Source organism: Nematolebias whitei, chromosome 21 (genome assembly GCF_014905685.2).
Source record: "Nematolebias whitei isolate Nwh7 chromosome 21, NemWhi1, whole genome shotgun sequence".
Lineage (NCBI taxonomy): Eukaryota > Metazoa > Chordata > Actinopteri > Cyprinodontiformes > Rivulidae > Nematolebias > Nematolebias whitei.
Genome location: NC_056518.1, coordinates 29,778,457 through 29,790,540, shown reverse-complemented (window position 1 = coordinate 29,790,540; position 12,084 = coordinate 29,778,457). Strand labels below are relative to the sequence as shown.

At 43.3% G+C, this 12,084-nt stretch overlaps 1 protein-coding gene across 8 annotated transcripts in view; it reads right to left on the bottom strand.

The window, feature by feature from the left end:
* Positions 1 to 888: 888 nt before the first annotated feature.
* Positions 889 to 12,084, bottom strand: part of mark3a (MAP/microtubule affinity-regulating kinase 3a) — a 43,291-nt gene continuing 32,095 nt past the window's right edge. For 3 of the 8 annotated variants that reach the window (XM_037694935.1, XM_037694937.1, XM_037694936.1), the window contains exons 15-17: positions 11,471 to 11,740; positions 10,295 to 10,321; positions 889 to 1,625 (exon numbers count right to left, since the gene is read on the bottom strand). In XM_037694935.1, coding sequence (XP_037550863.1) covers positions 1,280 to 1,625; positions 10,295 to 10,321; positions 11,471 to 11,740 — 643 coding nt within the window. In that variant the 3' untranslated portion in view covers positions 889 to 1,279. Of the gene's footprint in view, positions 1,626 to 3,197; positions 3,243 to 6,519; positions 6,600 to 10,294; positions 10,322 to 11,470; positions 11,741 to 12,084 lie in introns of all 8 variants that reach the window. The other 5 variants (XM_037694939.1, XM_037694943.1, XM_037694938.1 and 2 more) reach the window with 3 other exon arrangements.

The following is a 12,084-nucleotide window of genomic DNA, read 5'->3' as shown; positions in this document are numbered from 1 at the left end:
CTGCTGAAACCAGATGTTTACATATGTCTCAATAAATCAGTCGAGGTTCAGGTCCATTAAATGAATCTTCAAACTCAGTCAGGTCAAACGTTCAGTTTCCTTACACAAACGTGTGCTGGACTTGTCCCGCTCCCCCTGACATTTGGAAGGAAACAGAGGACCATCTTAACTGAAGCACAGGTGGCAGCATCATAATTTGGGGGTGTTTCTCTGCAGGTGGGGGTGAGCTGGTGGCATCAGGACAAACTGAAGACTGCCAGAAAGTTAAAGTTTGGACACATGTCTTCAGGTGGACAATGCCCCTCAGCGTACAAATTAGAGGCTGAAGAACAGAGCTGATGTTCTGGAGCAGACATCACATTTGTGGGCAGAACTGAAAAATGTGAGCGATGTCCATAAACCGGACTCCAGTCCAGCAGTTCTGGTCAGTTCAGTTTGAGTCTCATGGGACCTCAGGACATGTCTCAAAACTAGACAGTTTCTTTGAGAGGAACGTTTTCGTTCTCAGTCCATGTTGGTCCAGGACTCGCTGTGGACTGACCTCTTCACAACATCAGCAGTTCTGGTGTTTCATTTCACACTAGAACCTGTTTCCTGTCTGTCAAATGTTCTCATTGTAGAACCTTCAGACATCTGGAAAGTTCTGGAGGTGGACTCTTCCAGACGACTTGGAAACTGTGTGATTCCAGTTAACAGCTGTGACATCATCAGGGCTTCCCAAAACCACTGAAATGCAGGTAAACTGGGTGTATGTAAACTTGTGACTAAAGAAATAAAATTAACGTGACACCAAAATAATTTGGTCTTTTTAAAAGAAAACGCTGTAAAAGAGTCGGGCAACAAACGGTTTAAACCATTAATCTGCAATGACCACACAGAACCTTCGAGTCGACAGACACTTTAATTGCGACACGAGTGACCTTTAGACCATGTGGGCGTTACAGACTCTCCATTTCTAATTGTTAACAAAATACAAAAAGAAAAAAAAAACGATCTGTGACGTCATTGTTTTAAAGATACATTATTTACACAAAACCAAAAGTTACGTCGTCTCCTCCAGAAAATAAAAAGGTGAAATAAATAAGACCAGAAATGTTTTGTGTCCACATTCGTCGTCCGGGCTTCCTGTCACACTGAGACGTTAGTCATTATTGCTAAAAGCTTTGATCTACATCAGAACATTCAATACAGACTCTGGTTTGTTATAAAAACTGCTACTCAGATGATTGTACAGCTTAAATACCTCTCCGTGGATTTATTTGGACACAGATCGTTTTCTTCATAGTTTTAACTCGTTGGCGATTTTGGAAGCAATGTTTTTGAAAGCGATGGACGACCCGGATATCCGTTTGAAGCGGACGCCGTTGAGCGAGAGGCGGGGCAGCTTGCAAACCTCCATCTCCCACTGGACCAGGTTCTCAGCCCGCCCGTCTCCGTGGACGCAGAGCAGCAGGAAGCTCTCCTGCTGCTCGTAGTCGCAGCTGTTGGCGTCCAGGACCTTACGGATCTCCCGCATGATGTCGCCGGGCTCCATGGAGCTGGTGGTTCTCATACTCCAAGTGAATCGGAGGGAGCGGGGCTTACCGTCTTTACTTTCCCCTTTTTGATCCCCAGGTACATGGCGACTGTCAGGAGACAAAACAGGACACGGTTCAGCTCTGATGGCTCCTGTTTGATCAAAATCTGGTTGGTCTGGTTTAGGCCCCGCCCACACCACTCTGGGCACTTAAAAATCAGATTTAATAATTATTTATTAATAATAATTATATTATCATTACTTTAGCTGAAAGTGCAATAACCCTTCTAAAGTCAATTCAATTCAAGATGGCCGCCACAGCTAATAGACCTTAGCCAAAGCTAAAATGGCAGCTCCATCATCCCAAACCCAATCTGAGCACCGATGGCTCCGTCCCTGAAAGATGATAAAAACAACGGCTCCGTTTGTCTCCTTTACGTGTCAAAGTGAATTTTCAGGAAGGCTGACGCTGCTCGGTGGTGAAGTGGGCGCCGTTGCCACTGGGTGTGCAGCCCAAGTCCTCCAGCCGCTCCGTCCAAAACAAATTTAACTTACAGAGAGGTGTAAACAGGGTCAGAACACAAAACCAACCGTTTCAATGAAAAACAGCAGCTGAAGTCACTTTTAGTGTGTTAGTCAAAGAACAAACAAGACACAAAAAAACTAAATGTATTGCATGTATAATAATTTGTTCAGTTTTATATTTTTTAAATTTTATAAACAAATCTGTTGAAGTGTAAAGTGCTTTAAATCGGATCACATTTTGTATTTAAGTTCATTTTTCTACATTTCGTCTTCAGCGTCGAGCCGAGTCTCATTTAGAAAAACCCAGAATATCAAGTTAATGCTACATTTACTTTTTAAAATAAACATTAAAACATTAAACGTTTCACATCTTAACGTCTGCCGGTGTTTTTATGTCCGTCTTATTTGTCGTCTGTTCAAATAAAGCTTTAAATTAGACGTTTGTTTGTTTGTTTACAAGCAGAGATAAACAACTGGTTGGATCTCTAAAAGCAGCCGTCTCGATGAGGAACCAGAACTGGAGTCGTTTTAAAACTTTTAAATCCTCTTTGGAGGAGAGTCTGTTTGGAAAAACAGATTTCATTGATGCGGTCCGAATGGGTCCAGATTCGATGAGTTCTAAATTTTAAAACGGTTAAAAACTGAATAAAAAAGTTTTACATTATTTCTGTTTATCTGGGCTGAGGATGCTGTCGCCCCCTGGTGGTGCGTTGTGGATATTTAGCTGCTTTTCATACAAATCTTTTAAATCTTTTAATAAACAGAGCTTTGAGTTATCGTAAAGTAAACAGAACCTTCTGTAATTAGTCCGGACCGGGTTTGACCTTCAGAACCGTTTTTCTGGGACTTTCTGGGTTTTTCGCGGATCAGAAACAGTCGTTTGGTGTTCAGTGTTTGTGCTGAAGTCACGGCGGAGTTCAAGTTTTCAGGCTGTGGACAGGAACAGACATGCCATGCTTACGGAGCAGCACACGAGTGCAGAGCCATGCAGCCGAAACGACGAGACAAGAAGCCGAATATCAGCTGAAGCTTCAAACATCATCCACCCAACATCTGGCAGACAGACAGGCTCCTGTCTGCTGTAGACAACTACATCCTGGTACATGTGGGGAGGGGAGACACATTGGAGGCAGAGGGAGGGGGCAGGTAAGCTCACCTTGAGCCCTCAGGTCTCCCGTTTCTCTCAAACTCGGTGGAGACTCTGAGGAGACGACGAGACGGGGAGGCGATGGGGGAACAGAAAAAAAACAGAAACATCGTGTTTTGTGCTCGACAGAAATCCTTTCAGATCAACTCCAATGAAGGAAAAGAAAAAGTGATGAAGGACAGCGTGAGCTGCCCCCGACAAGTCATGAGACACGATGGAGGTCTGGACCCGAACAGAAACAGAAGCAGCAGCGGTTCGACCCAAAACCACAGCAAAAAGAACAAAAACTGCACAGAGCTGAGGCTGAAGCGCTCAGCTCGCTCTGAACGTGAAGACAGACGTTAATTAATCACAAAGAAAAGAAAAACACAGACTTGGACAGAAAAATCCCCCCCCCCCCCCCCCCAGAGAATCCATGAATTTATCAGATCTGTCCCTGATGATTGATCTCTGTGTGCAGAGATCTGTCAGCTGCTGAGCTCAGACACCAAACCTCGGCCAAACTGTTCCCGTGACAACGAGATTAAAACCGCCCCCCGTACCAACGAGACGCCGAAAAAACCTCAACCACAATTCAGAGGATAAAACAGCAAAATCAGGAGTTCAACCACTGCGCCGAGAAAAAGACTCATCTGACGTGGAGCTCTGCGGAAAGGTTATGAACAGGCAATATCTTACCTGCTGTAGATAGTTCCTTAAACCGCCTCAGTTTGGAGAAACCGTTTTATTCTGATAAAACTGATGAGCTAGTCTGAACGCAGATAAAACTGTGTTTCTTTGGACTAAATACTTGGGGACACAGGACTGCAACAAAATAAAAAGTAAAAATATTTGAAATCTCACTGAATTGGTACTTACATGTTTTTGTTAGTAAATAACCGTAAATAAACAGAACTATTCCTGCAAATGAAGTTTGAAGTATTTTTGGTTGCAATATAATCACAAAACTTTTTAATTTTGTCTCAGACTGTTCTCATTTAATTTCTTAGTTTTGTCTCCAAACCCTTCCGAAGTCGTCTCGCACGTTCCGACTCGCGGGAGCTAAACTGTTGTCTCACAAACTTATAAACCTGTTCAATAAGGCAGCGATGCGAGGGCGAAGCCTGTGACTCACCTGAGGAAACAAACGTTGCCAAACGAACACCATTTGACCTTTAACGGTCACACCAGGACGCAAAAACAGCAACAGTAGCAGCTAGCTGTAGCTCTTCTGGGGACTCTTCCTGTAGGACCTTCATCATCAAGAAAAATTAAGTGAGGTTTGAAGAGCAGAGTGGATTTTAGACGACAGAGGTCCACTTCGGTCTTAGCTGCATTCAGACTAGCCACAGTTTTATTACACGTTTTATTTTATTATATATGCAATTAACATAATTTTCACACTAACCTCTTCAGAATTACCAGAATATTAATTTAGAAGCCAAGTTTATCTCGATTTGTGAAATGAAAAAATGTGTTTGGATTATTCACAGATATTCATTAATAAGAACTATAATAGAGTAGTCCCTCGTTACTTCGAGGTTAGTTTTTCGTGGACTCGCTCTATCGTGGTTTTTCAAAGTAAGATTAGACATGACACACAATTGGCTGAATGACGGATGAGCCGCACGATCGGCATGGATTTTTAATGTAAAATAAATTATTTTAAATAATTTGGCACCTGTGTGCAGCCCACAGCTGTGGGATAACTTCCTCCTGTAGCTGGTCTCCATGCAGAGTGGAGAAGTGGGCGTGGCCAAGAGTGCATCCAGAGGCAGAGAGTTGAAATCATGACATGCTGTGCTCTTTTAGAGCGTTTAGAAACATTGTTTAGAATATTGCAAGAGTGTGGGAAGGGTTTAAAATGCCTTTATATAAATGTATGAATATTAAAATAAACTACTACTTACTACTTGTACTACTATTTCTACTTCACGGTTTTTCACTTATTGCGGGTCTTCAGGGTATGGATCCCCGCAATAAACGAAGGACTACTGTAATAATAATTAAATGAAAACTACATAAATGTCAGAAAATTATTTTTTCTCTGTTTTTGTTTGTGAAATAAAGAAAAACAACTGTGAACCTTTCTTGCTTCCTGGTAAACGCACAAATCCTCAGGTGATAAAGAACAACGTCCTGAAATGTTCAGGTGGAACCAGCAGCTCCAGTTCACAGACCAGTCTTCAGGGGGTGTCCCACAGGGCTGTGACTCGGTGTTCTCATTTTTCTCGCTCCAGTCTCAGAGGAGCACAGCCTCGTTGTTTGAATTTTTAACGTGCTACAAATATTTGTGCAACAAAGCTTCTCTGACGACCGTCACTAAGTCCTCCAACCTGTCTTCATCACCAACGTGTCCTCCAGCAGTGGACACCCAATAACGCTCATTTGTGTAAATCTCAGGATGAACTCGTTGAACACGGCGCTGACTTTAGGTACAAAGAGCAGATTACTGCTCAATGCCTCGTTCTACTCTGGTTCAGTTTTCTGAGTTCAACTCTTTGGTCTTGGTTCTGACTCCGCTCTGCGTCGGATCGCTGCTCGCCAACACTCGGTTTAGTCAGACTGCAGAAAAAACGTCACGTTCCAGTCGCCAGCTGGTCTCCAACACGCTGCAGCCTGGCGAGATACCACCTTCATGAGGTCAAACGGTGCAGAAGAGTAAAATCAAGTGCAATTATTTAATTATCTTCCCATGAACCATTTAATTCTGTAAATGACAGAAATATTTGATGACTTACTGATCGCAACTACTTCATTTATTTATTTTTTAAATTTCCTGGATAAAGCTTTTTCTCTTTAAACCTACCTAATAAATCTGAGAAGAACCCATGTTCTCTCTCAGTCAAACATCATCAGGAAACCTCTTGCTCCACTGACGGGACAGGCGGGTCGAGACAAGCTCCCATCATGCACTGCAGCCAGCGGGACAGAGAAACAGGACGGGTGGAGGACAAACCCAAAGAGTCGACAACAAGAGCGGACAGACGGGACCGACAGCAGGTCCTGGATCAGCCAGAGGCTGTGGAGGTCACATGACCGAGGGGTGCGGCGGAAAACCTTTTATTTATTTTGTCTTCAAAAGAAGAAACTGAGGGATTCAACAGCCCTTACTCTAGATCTTCATCGTCCTACAACTCTCTACATCTTCTGCTTGTGAATCTGAAAAAAAGAAACGGGAATCTGAGGAAAAAGCAAAACTCTCAGGACAAAAGACGAGAAAAGAAAGAGAGAGGGACAGAATATTCAATGAATGACGTGAAATAATAAAAAAATTAAAAAAGAAGCAGACCATGGAGGGATGGAGAGAAGGAAGGAGAGGCTGACAGGAGCCGAAGGGCAGAGGACTTACTAAGGGTCTTTCCTCCCTGGGTGGAGGGGACGGCCGGCCCAGTTTTGGCCGCCTGCCGCTTGGATGGGTCAATACTGACCCTGGGCAGAGAGGAAGAGCAGCAAAAGGTCAAAGGTTAAAGACACAAAAAGGACAAGAAGACAAAAACACAAAAGCTGTAAAGAGAGGAGGAGGAGGAGGTGAAAGGGGAGGAGGCGACACAACCTAAATCATCCTGAGGAGGAAATAAAAACAACCAGAACTCACTGATCACGTCCCGGGATGTGAAGACACGTACGGAGAGCCGGAGCTGACAAAATTTAGTAAAAGGTCACCAGAAGAGTTAAAACAGCAGAACCAAAAGTCCAGTTTAAACCTTTTACTACATTTTTTCACCTTGGAGGCTCCACAGATAAAACAGAAGGAAGTGAGGAAGAGGTGGAACCAGAACGGATCCACAAAGATTCAGGTCATGATGAAGATGATGATGGATGAAGATGGAGGTCTTCAAATCAGCCACAAGAGGGAGCCGCGGACCTGGAGACGGCTCAAAAAGCTCAGCTCAACACAAAAACTGAGCCAAAGCTCAACTGGACCGGACCCTCACATCCTGTACCTGAGCTCTGTGGGAGGGGTTTAACTTCACTTTATCAGCTACTTAAAATAAAAGCAAGGTTTGTTTTTGATAAAGCAACAGCAGGTCGACGTGGAAACACGTCTGCAGAACAGAACCAACACAGAATACAACTTTTAACTTCCTTCTTAGTGACTGCACATACTGAGAGTAAGAAACAGAAGGAATTCCTGCAGAAACTTCAAATTATTTAATCTGAAACAGACGTTTTATGTCGATGAAAAATTATATAATATTCCAGGTAGAAAAATCTAAAAAAAGTTAAATCAGGTCCTCTGGGCGGGTTCAAAAAACAAAAAAATTGTAGAAACGTTTCGTCTTTATCTGAACATTTCTACAATTGTTTGTTTTTTGAACCCGTCCAGAGGACCTGACTTAACTTTTGGATATCTCCAAGACATTTCCAAACCTCCACTGCTATGTTATCAGGTCCTACTGCCTTCCATTCTTCATTCTTTTCAGAGCTATCTGAACTTCACCCTCACTAATCTTTCCCACTTCCTGGTCTACAGTTTCTCTGACCTCTATTCTTCTTTTTCTTTCATTCTCTCCATTCATTAGCTCCTCAAAGTACTCCTTCCATCTTCCCGTCACGTTCTCCTCACTTGTTAGAATATTACCAGTCCTATATTTCACAAGCCTAACCTGCTGCACATCCTTTCCAGGCTGATCCCTCTGTTTCACCAATCAGTACAAGTCCTTCTCACCCTCTTAATGTCCAACCTCCCACACAACTCATCGTACGCCCTCTGCTTTACCTTAGTCACCTCCCTCTTTGCTCCACATCCCATCTCCTTAAATTCCTGTCTCCTCTCTTCAGTCCTCTTACAGTCATATTTCTTCTTGGCTAACCTCTTTTTTTTTAATGGTTTCCTGCACTTCACTATTATTCTCCATCCAGATGACACACCAAGTACCTTCCTGTTTCTCTGCTGCAGAAACTTGCAGGAAGTGCTACAAATAACTGCTGATGCCGTTTCCACTTGTAAGTTTAATGTGCAGTCTTTAAGGAGGTCATCCAAAGAGCTATCTACAACAGGTAAAGTATTGACTGTTCAAAACGTCGAGACAATCCCTTAAAAATGGGATTATTCATGTGTTAGGCATCAGCTGTTCTCCGCAGTGACCCTCCACCTCCCTCCTTCAGTGCCTCATAAGACGACAGAATCTGACTGAAAACGAGCAGAAAGCGTCTCGTTAACACAAACATCAGGTCAGAACTCCTCTGAGTTCCATCTGCCACCTGGAAACTACAGAAAAACTACAGGAACAATCACAAAAAACAGAAAATTACAAGATTTACCACTTGAGGAGGGTGACTCAACGCCTTTGTTTGAAGGAAAATTTGTCTATGTTTTAAATTAAACTTAAAATTTAGTTTAAAAACTGTCAAATTACTAAATGAATCCAAACAATTCTCTGCCAGGAAACCAAACTAAAGACGTTCTTCTACACGGAAGCACAGTTTACCCAAAATAATCTTTTAAATTGTTGTTTTTATAAATATCCTCGTAAACACGGCACCGTTTCCAGAAACATCTTCGTCCACATTGAGACAGACGTCGACCCGAACTGCCGAGGCAGTCGAAGGTCAGGATACGACAGTTTTTTTTTTTTTTTTAAACGTGGGGTTTTAAGGAATGGAACCAGTTTTCTGAAGTTGCTATTTAAGAGCTCCTAAAACATCGTCCCCATGTGGACGGCACCAAAGACGTTTTGAGTTCTGGTCATGTTTAAAACCAGAACTTGTTGACGGTTCCTCGTTCAGTTCTCGTCTGAATAAACTTCACGTGAAGCTGAATTGCACCAGCTGCTGGAAGTTTAAGTCACTAAAAACGTTTATTTCCTGCTGTCATGGCATGTAAAACTTGCACGGAGAGAAACATGTTAGAAACATGTTAAAATGACCCGATATGTTGTTAAATACAAAAATAAACTGATAATGAGGCCAATTCAGTAGCTTTAAAGAAAACGGTTGATTAATTTAATCTTAATATCTCTGATTAACGCGACTCTGAAAGCTAATTTAAACTCGTCGCTGCAGTTTCCTGTACTGAAACTAAACATTTAACAAAAACCAGCTCCAAATGAAGACGGCTTCACGTTTCATTGTGAGGAAAGTTGTGGAGTTAGAAGCTGAAGACAGAGTTCAGTTGTTACAGATCTGAGGTGAAAAACCCAAACCACAGCTGATGTTAGGCATGCCATGAGATCGATTAGTGCCGAGCTGCCGGTCCATCGAGCGACCGATCGACTGATCGATCGGCCGTCACTCGGACCCACCAGAACCACACTGGGAGCGTCTACACACACAAGAACACAACATCTGATCTAAAGAGATGCTCCAACTTCACTTTGATGAACATGAAGCTCTAACCAGAACACAGCCAGCTTAGTTTGGACCCATTCAGCCAGGTTGATGACCTGATACGATCAGTCAGAACCTGGGAGGTTTACAGGATCTTGACGAGGTCTTTAGGAACTCCCTGAGCTCTGGTAGCTGACTGGGTTGTGACGGTTGGAGACTAGGTGGCTTCAAAATGTCTCCAAACGTTCACGTGGGTCACGGAGGCCCGTGGTTCTGTCGCTTGATGTTAAACGGGTCTAAAAAGCGCACCGATGGTAAATAATTTAAAAACTGGTCCAAACCGGTCTGTCTTCAGTTCTGAAGTGTTCTCCAGCAGATGGAGTCATAAATGTGGGCCGGCTGCTGAGGAGGGTCAAGGTGAGCACGATGTGGACCGAGGTGGCCGACGAAGTAACGTGCACGGCCTTGAATGGAGTTTAGCGAGTCGTGCAAACAAAAACAGGCCGTGAATTTAAAGCCTGCTCGTTCAAAACACGACTCACTCAGCGTTCCGTCAGACGGTCGCTGATCATGTTCTCACACCAAATCCAAATCATAAATCCAGTTCAAACAGGTTTTTATCTGGCTGCAGCTCCACGTTTAACATATTGACTCCACTTTTAGGGAAAAAAAGCCAATTAATCCAGCACGGATTCCCTAACGTCTGTCATTAATCAGATTATAATCTGTGTGTGTAGATGCGCCCAGACCTGCCAAGCTAGTGTTAGTTCAGAGCAGCAGCAGCCCCGTTCATCTGCAGAGTCTCAGAAGAATCGTTCTTGTTACGCTTTAGTTTTTCAGTGCATAGGTCCTACCTTTTGGTAAACCTGAATGACATGTTTCTACAACAAAACCAGACAAAGAGACAGTGAAAAATGGTGACAGAGCAAAGACAGGTGGGGCGTCTGAATGGATGAATGTAAAGGCGCTGATGGGAACATTCGGCTGTAAAAATGGAGAATCAGTTTTTCTGTTTTGTTTCAGCTCCTCAGCTGAGGTCAGTCACTGCCCGGCTGCTTCTCCAGAGTTCTGACCCGTCGGGCTTGATCATCATCAGACTCTGACTGCGCTGTCTGCTCCATCAGAGCAACCCCTCAGCTTAATCCTGGAAAGCAGCTATTGGCTGCCCCAGAAGTCGCTTGATGACGTCATCGCCTAATTTGCATATTTGGACATTTCATTGAAATTGTGATTTAAGCTGTTGGAGATAAAAATAAATGCTGGAGGGACACAAAGAGAGTTAAAACACTAATTATATTTAGACCTACAAAATCATTTCATGACTTTAATGCTTTTGCTTTCATTACATAAATAAATGTTTCATAAATTTGGTCCCGTATTGTTTAACGTTCCAATATCAAATTTTATAATTAAATTTGTTTTCAGGGACTACAGATTAGCTAGAAAGCTATAATCTGGGACAACTCAATTAGTTTAACTTTTTTTGTACACAGTCCCTGACAGACGTAAAAAGAAAGAAAACACTAAATATAACGACAAACGAAGTTAGCAACACTGAGCAGAAATAAACAGAATTTGTAACAATTAAAATCTTCTCTTTGATCATAAAACGTTCTTGTTTGTCTTTTTCATACAAACAAATTTGCTTTAGCACAAAGGAAAAGGAGCTCTTTATGGTTTTCATCTGAGAACATTTGTCAGTTCAGAAAAGTTCATTTAAAGTCTGATCTTCAGAAGGGTTTGTGTCCTCTAAGAGGCGACCGGGCAGTGACAGATTATACAGATTACAAATTAAATCCCATTCAGCGGGACACTGAGGTGACCCCCACTCTTTTTAATGAATCAGTCGGGCTCTAAAGGCACGAAGCTCCCAGGAAATCAAAACAAAACGAGTTTGGAGTCCGTCCTCTTTCCTTCTCAGCCGAAACGTTAAAATAAATTAAATTCTCTGTGAAGGAGCGTTTTCAATCTGGCTGGAAGGAAACGAGCCCGGATCCAGGTTTGAGCTGCGGAGACGTGTCCTCGCCTACCTGCGGGTCAGTTTGGAGGTGAGTTTGGAGAACAGGTTGCTGGTTCCGCGGCTGCGGGTTTGGGACAGAGGAGTGGCGTCGTGGGAGAGGGTGGGGGAGGCCGGCGGCCCGTTGTACGTGGCGGTGCGGCGGTCCCTCAGCTGGCCGCCGTGGAAGGTGCTGCGGCTGGCGGTACCCCTGGGGAAGCGGAGGCGGTCCGGCGTGGTGGCGTTGGTGACGCTGTGAGTCGACGCCACCGGGTTCCTCTGGCCGCTGGGCGACACTGCAACACTGGAGGAGGAGGAGAGGTTACGACCCGGAGGTTTACAGAGCAGAACAGGCTGGAGCCATAAATGTGTTGGAGGTTCGACAAAGTGTGTGCGATGCAGCCGGGTTCTGATCCGACACGGGATCAACAACATGCTTTTCTAACGGCACTTTGTTGTTACAACATGGATTTAAGCGCTTAACGTTAACTGCAGGTTTGACATCAACAGGGTGGAAAAATAAACATAAATACATTTATTTGAACTAAACTGCTGTTCAAACTCAAGTCCTTTACAATTTTTATTTAACAAAACATTGAAAAATTATTTTCCCTTACAGAACTACATTAAAATCTTATTTACTGTTTT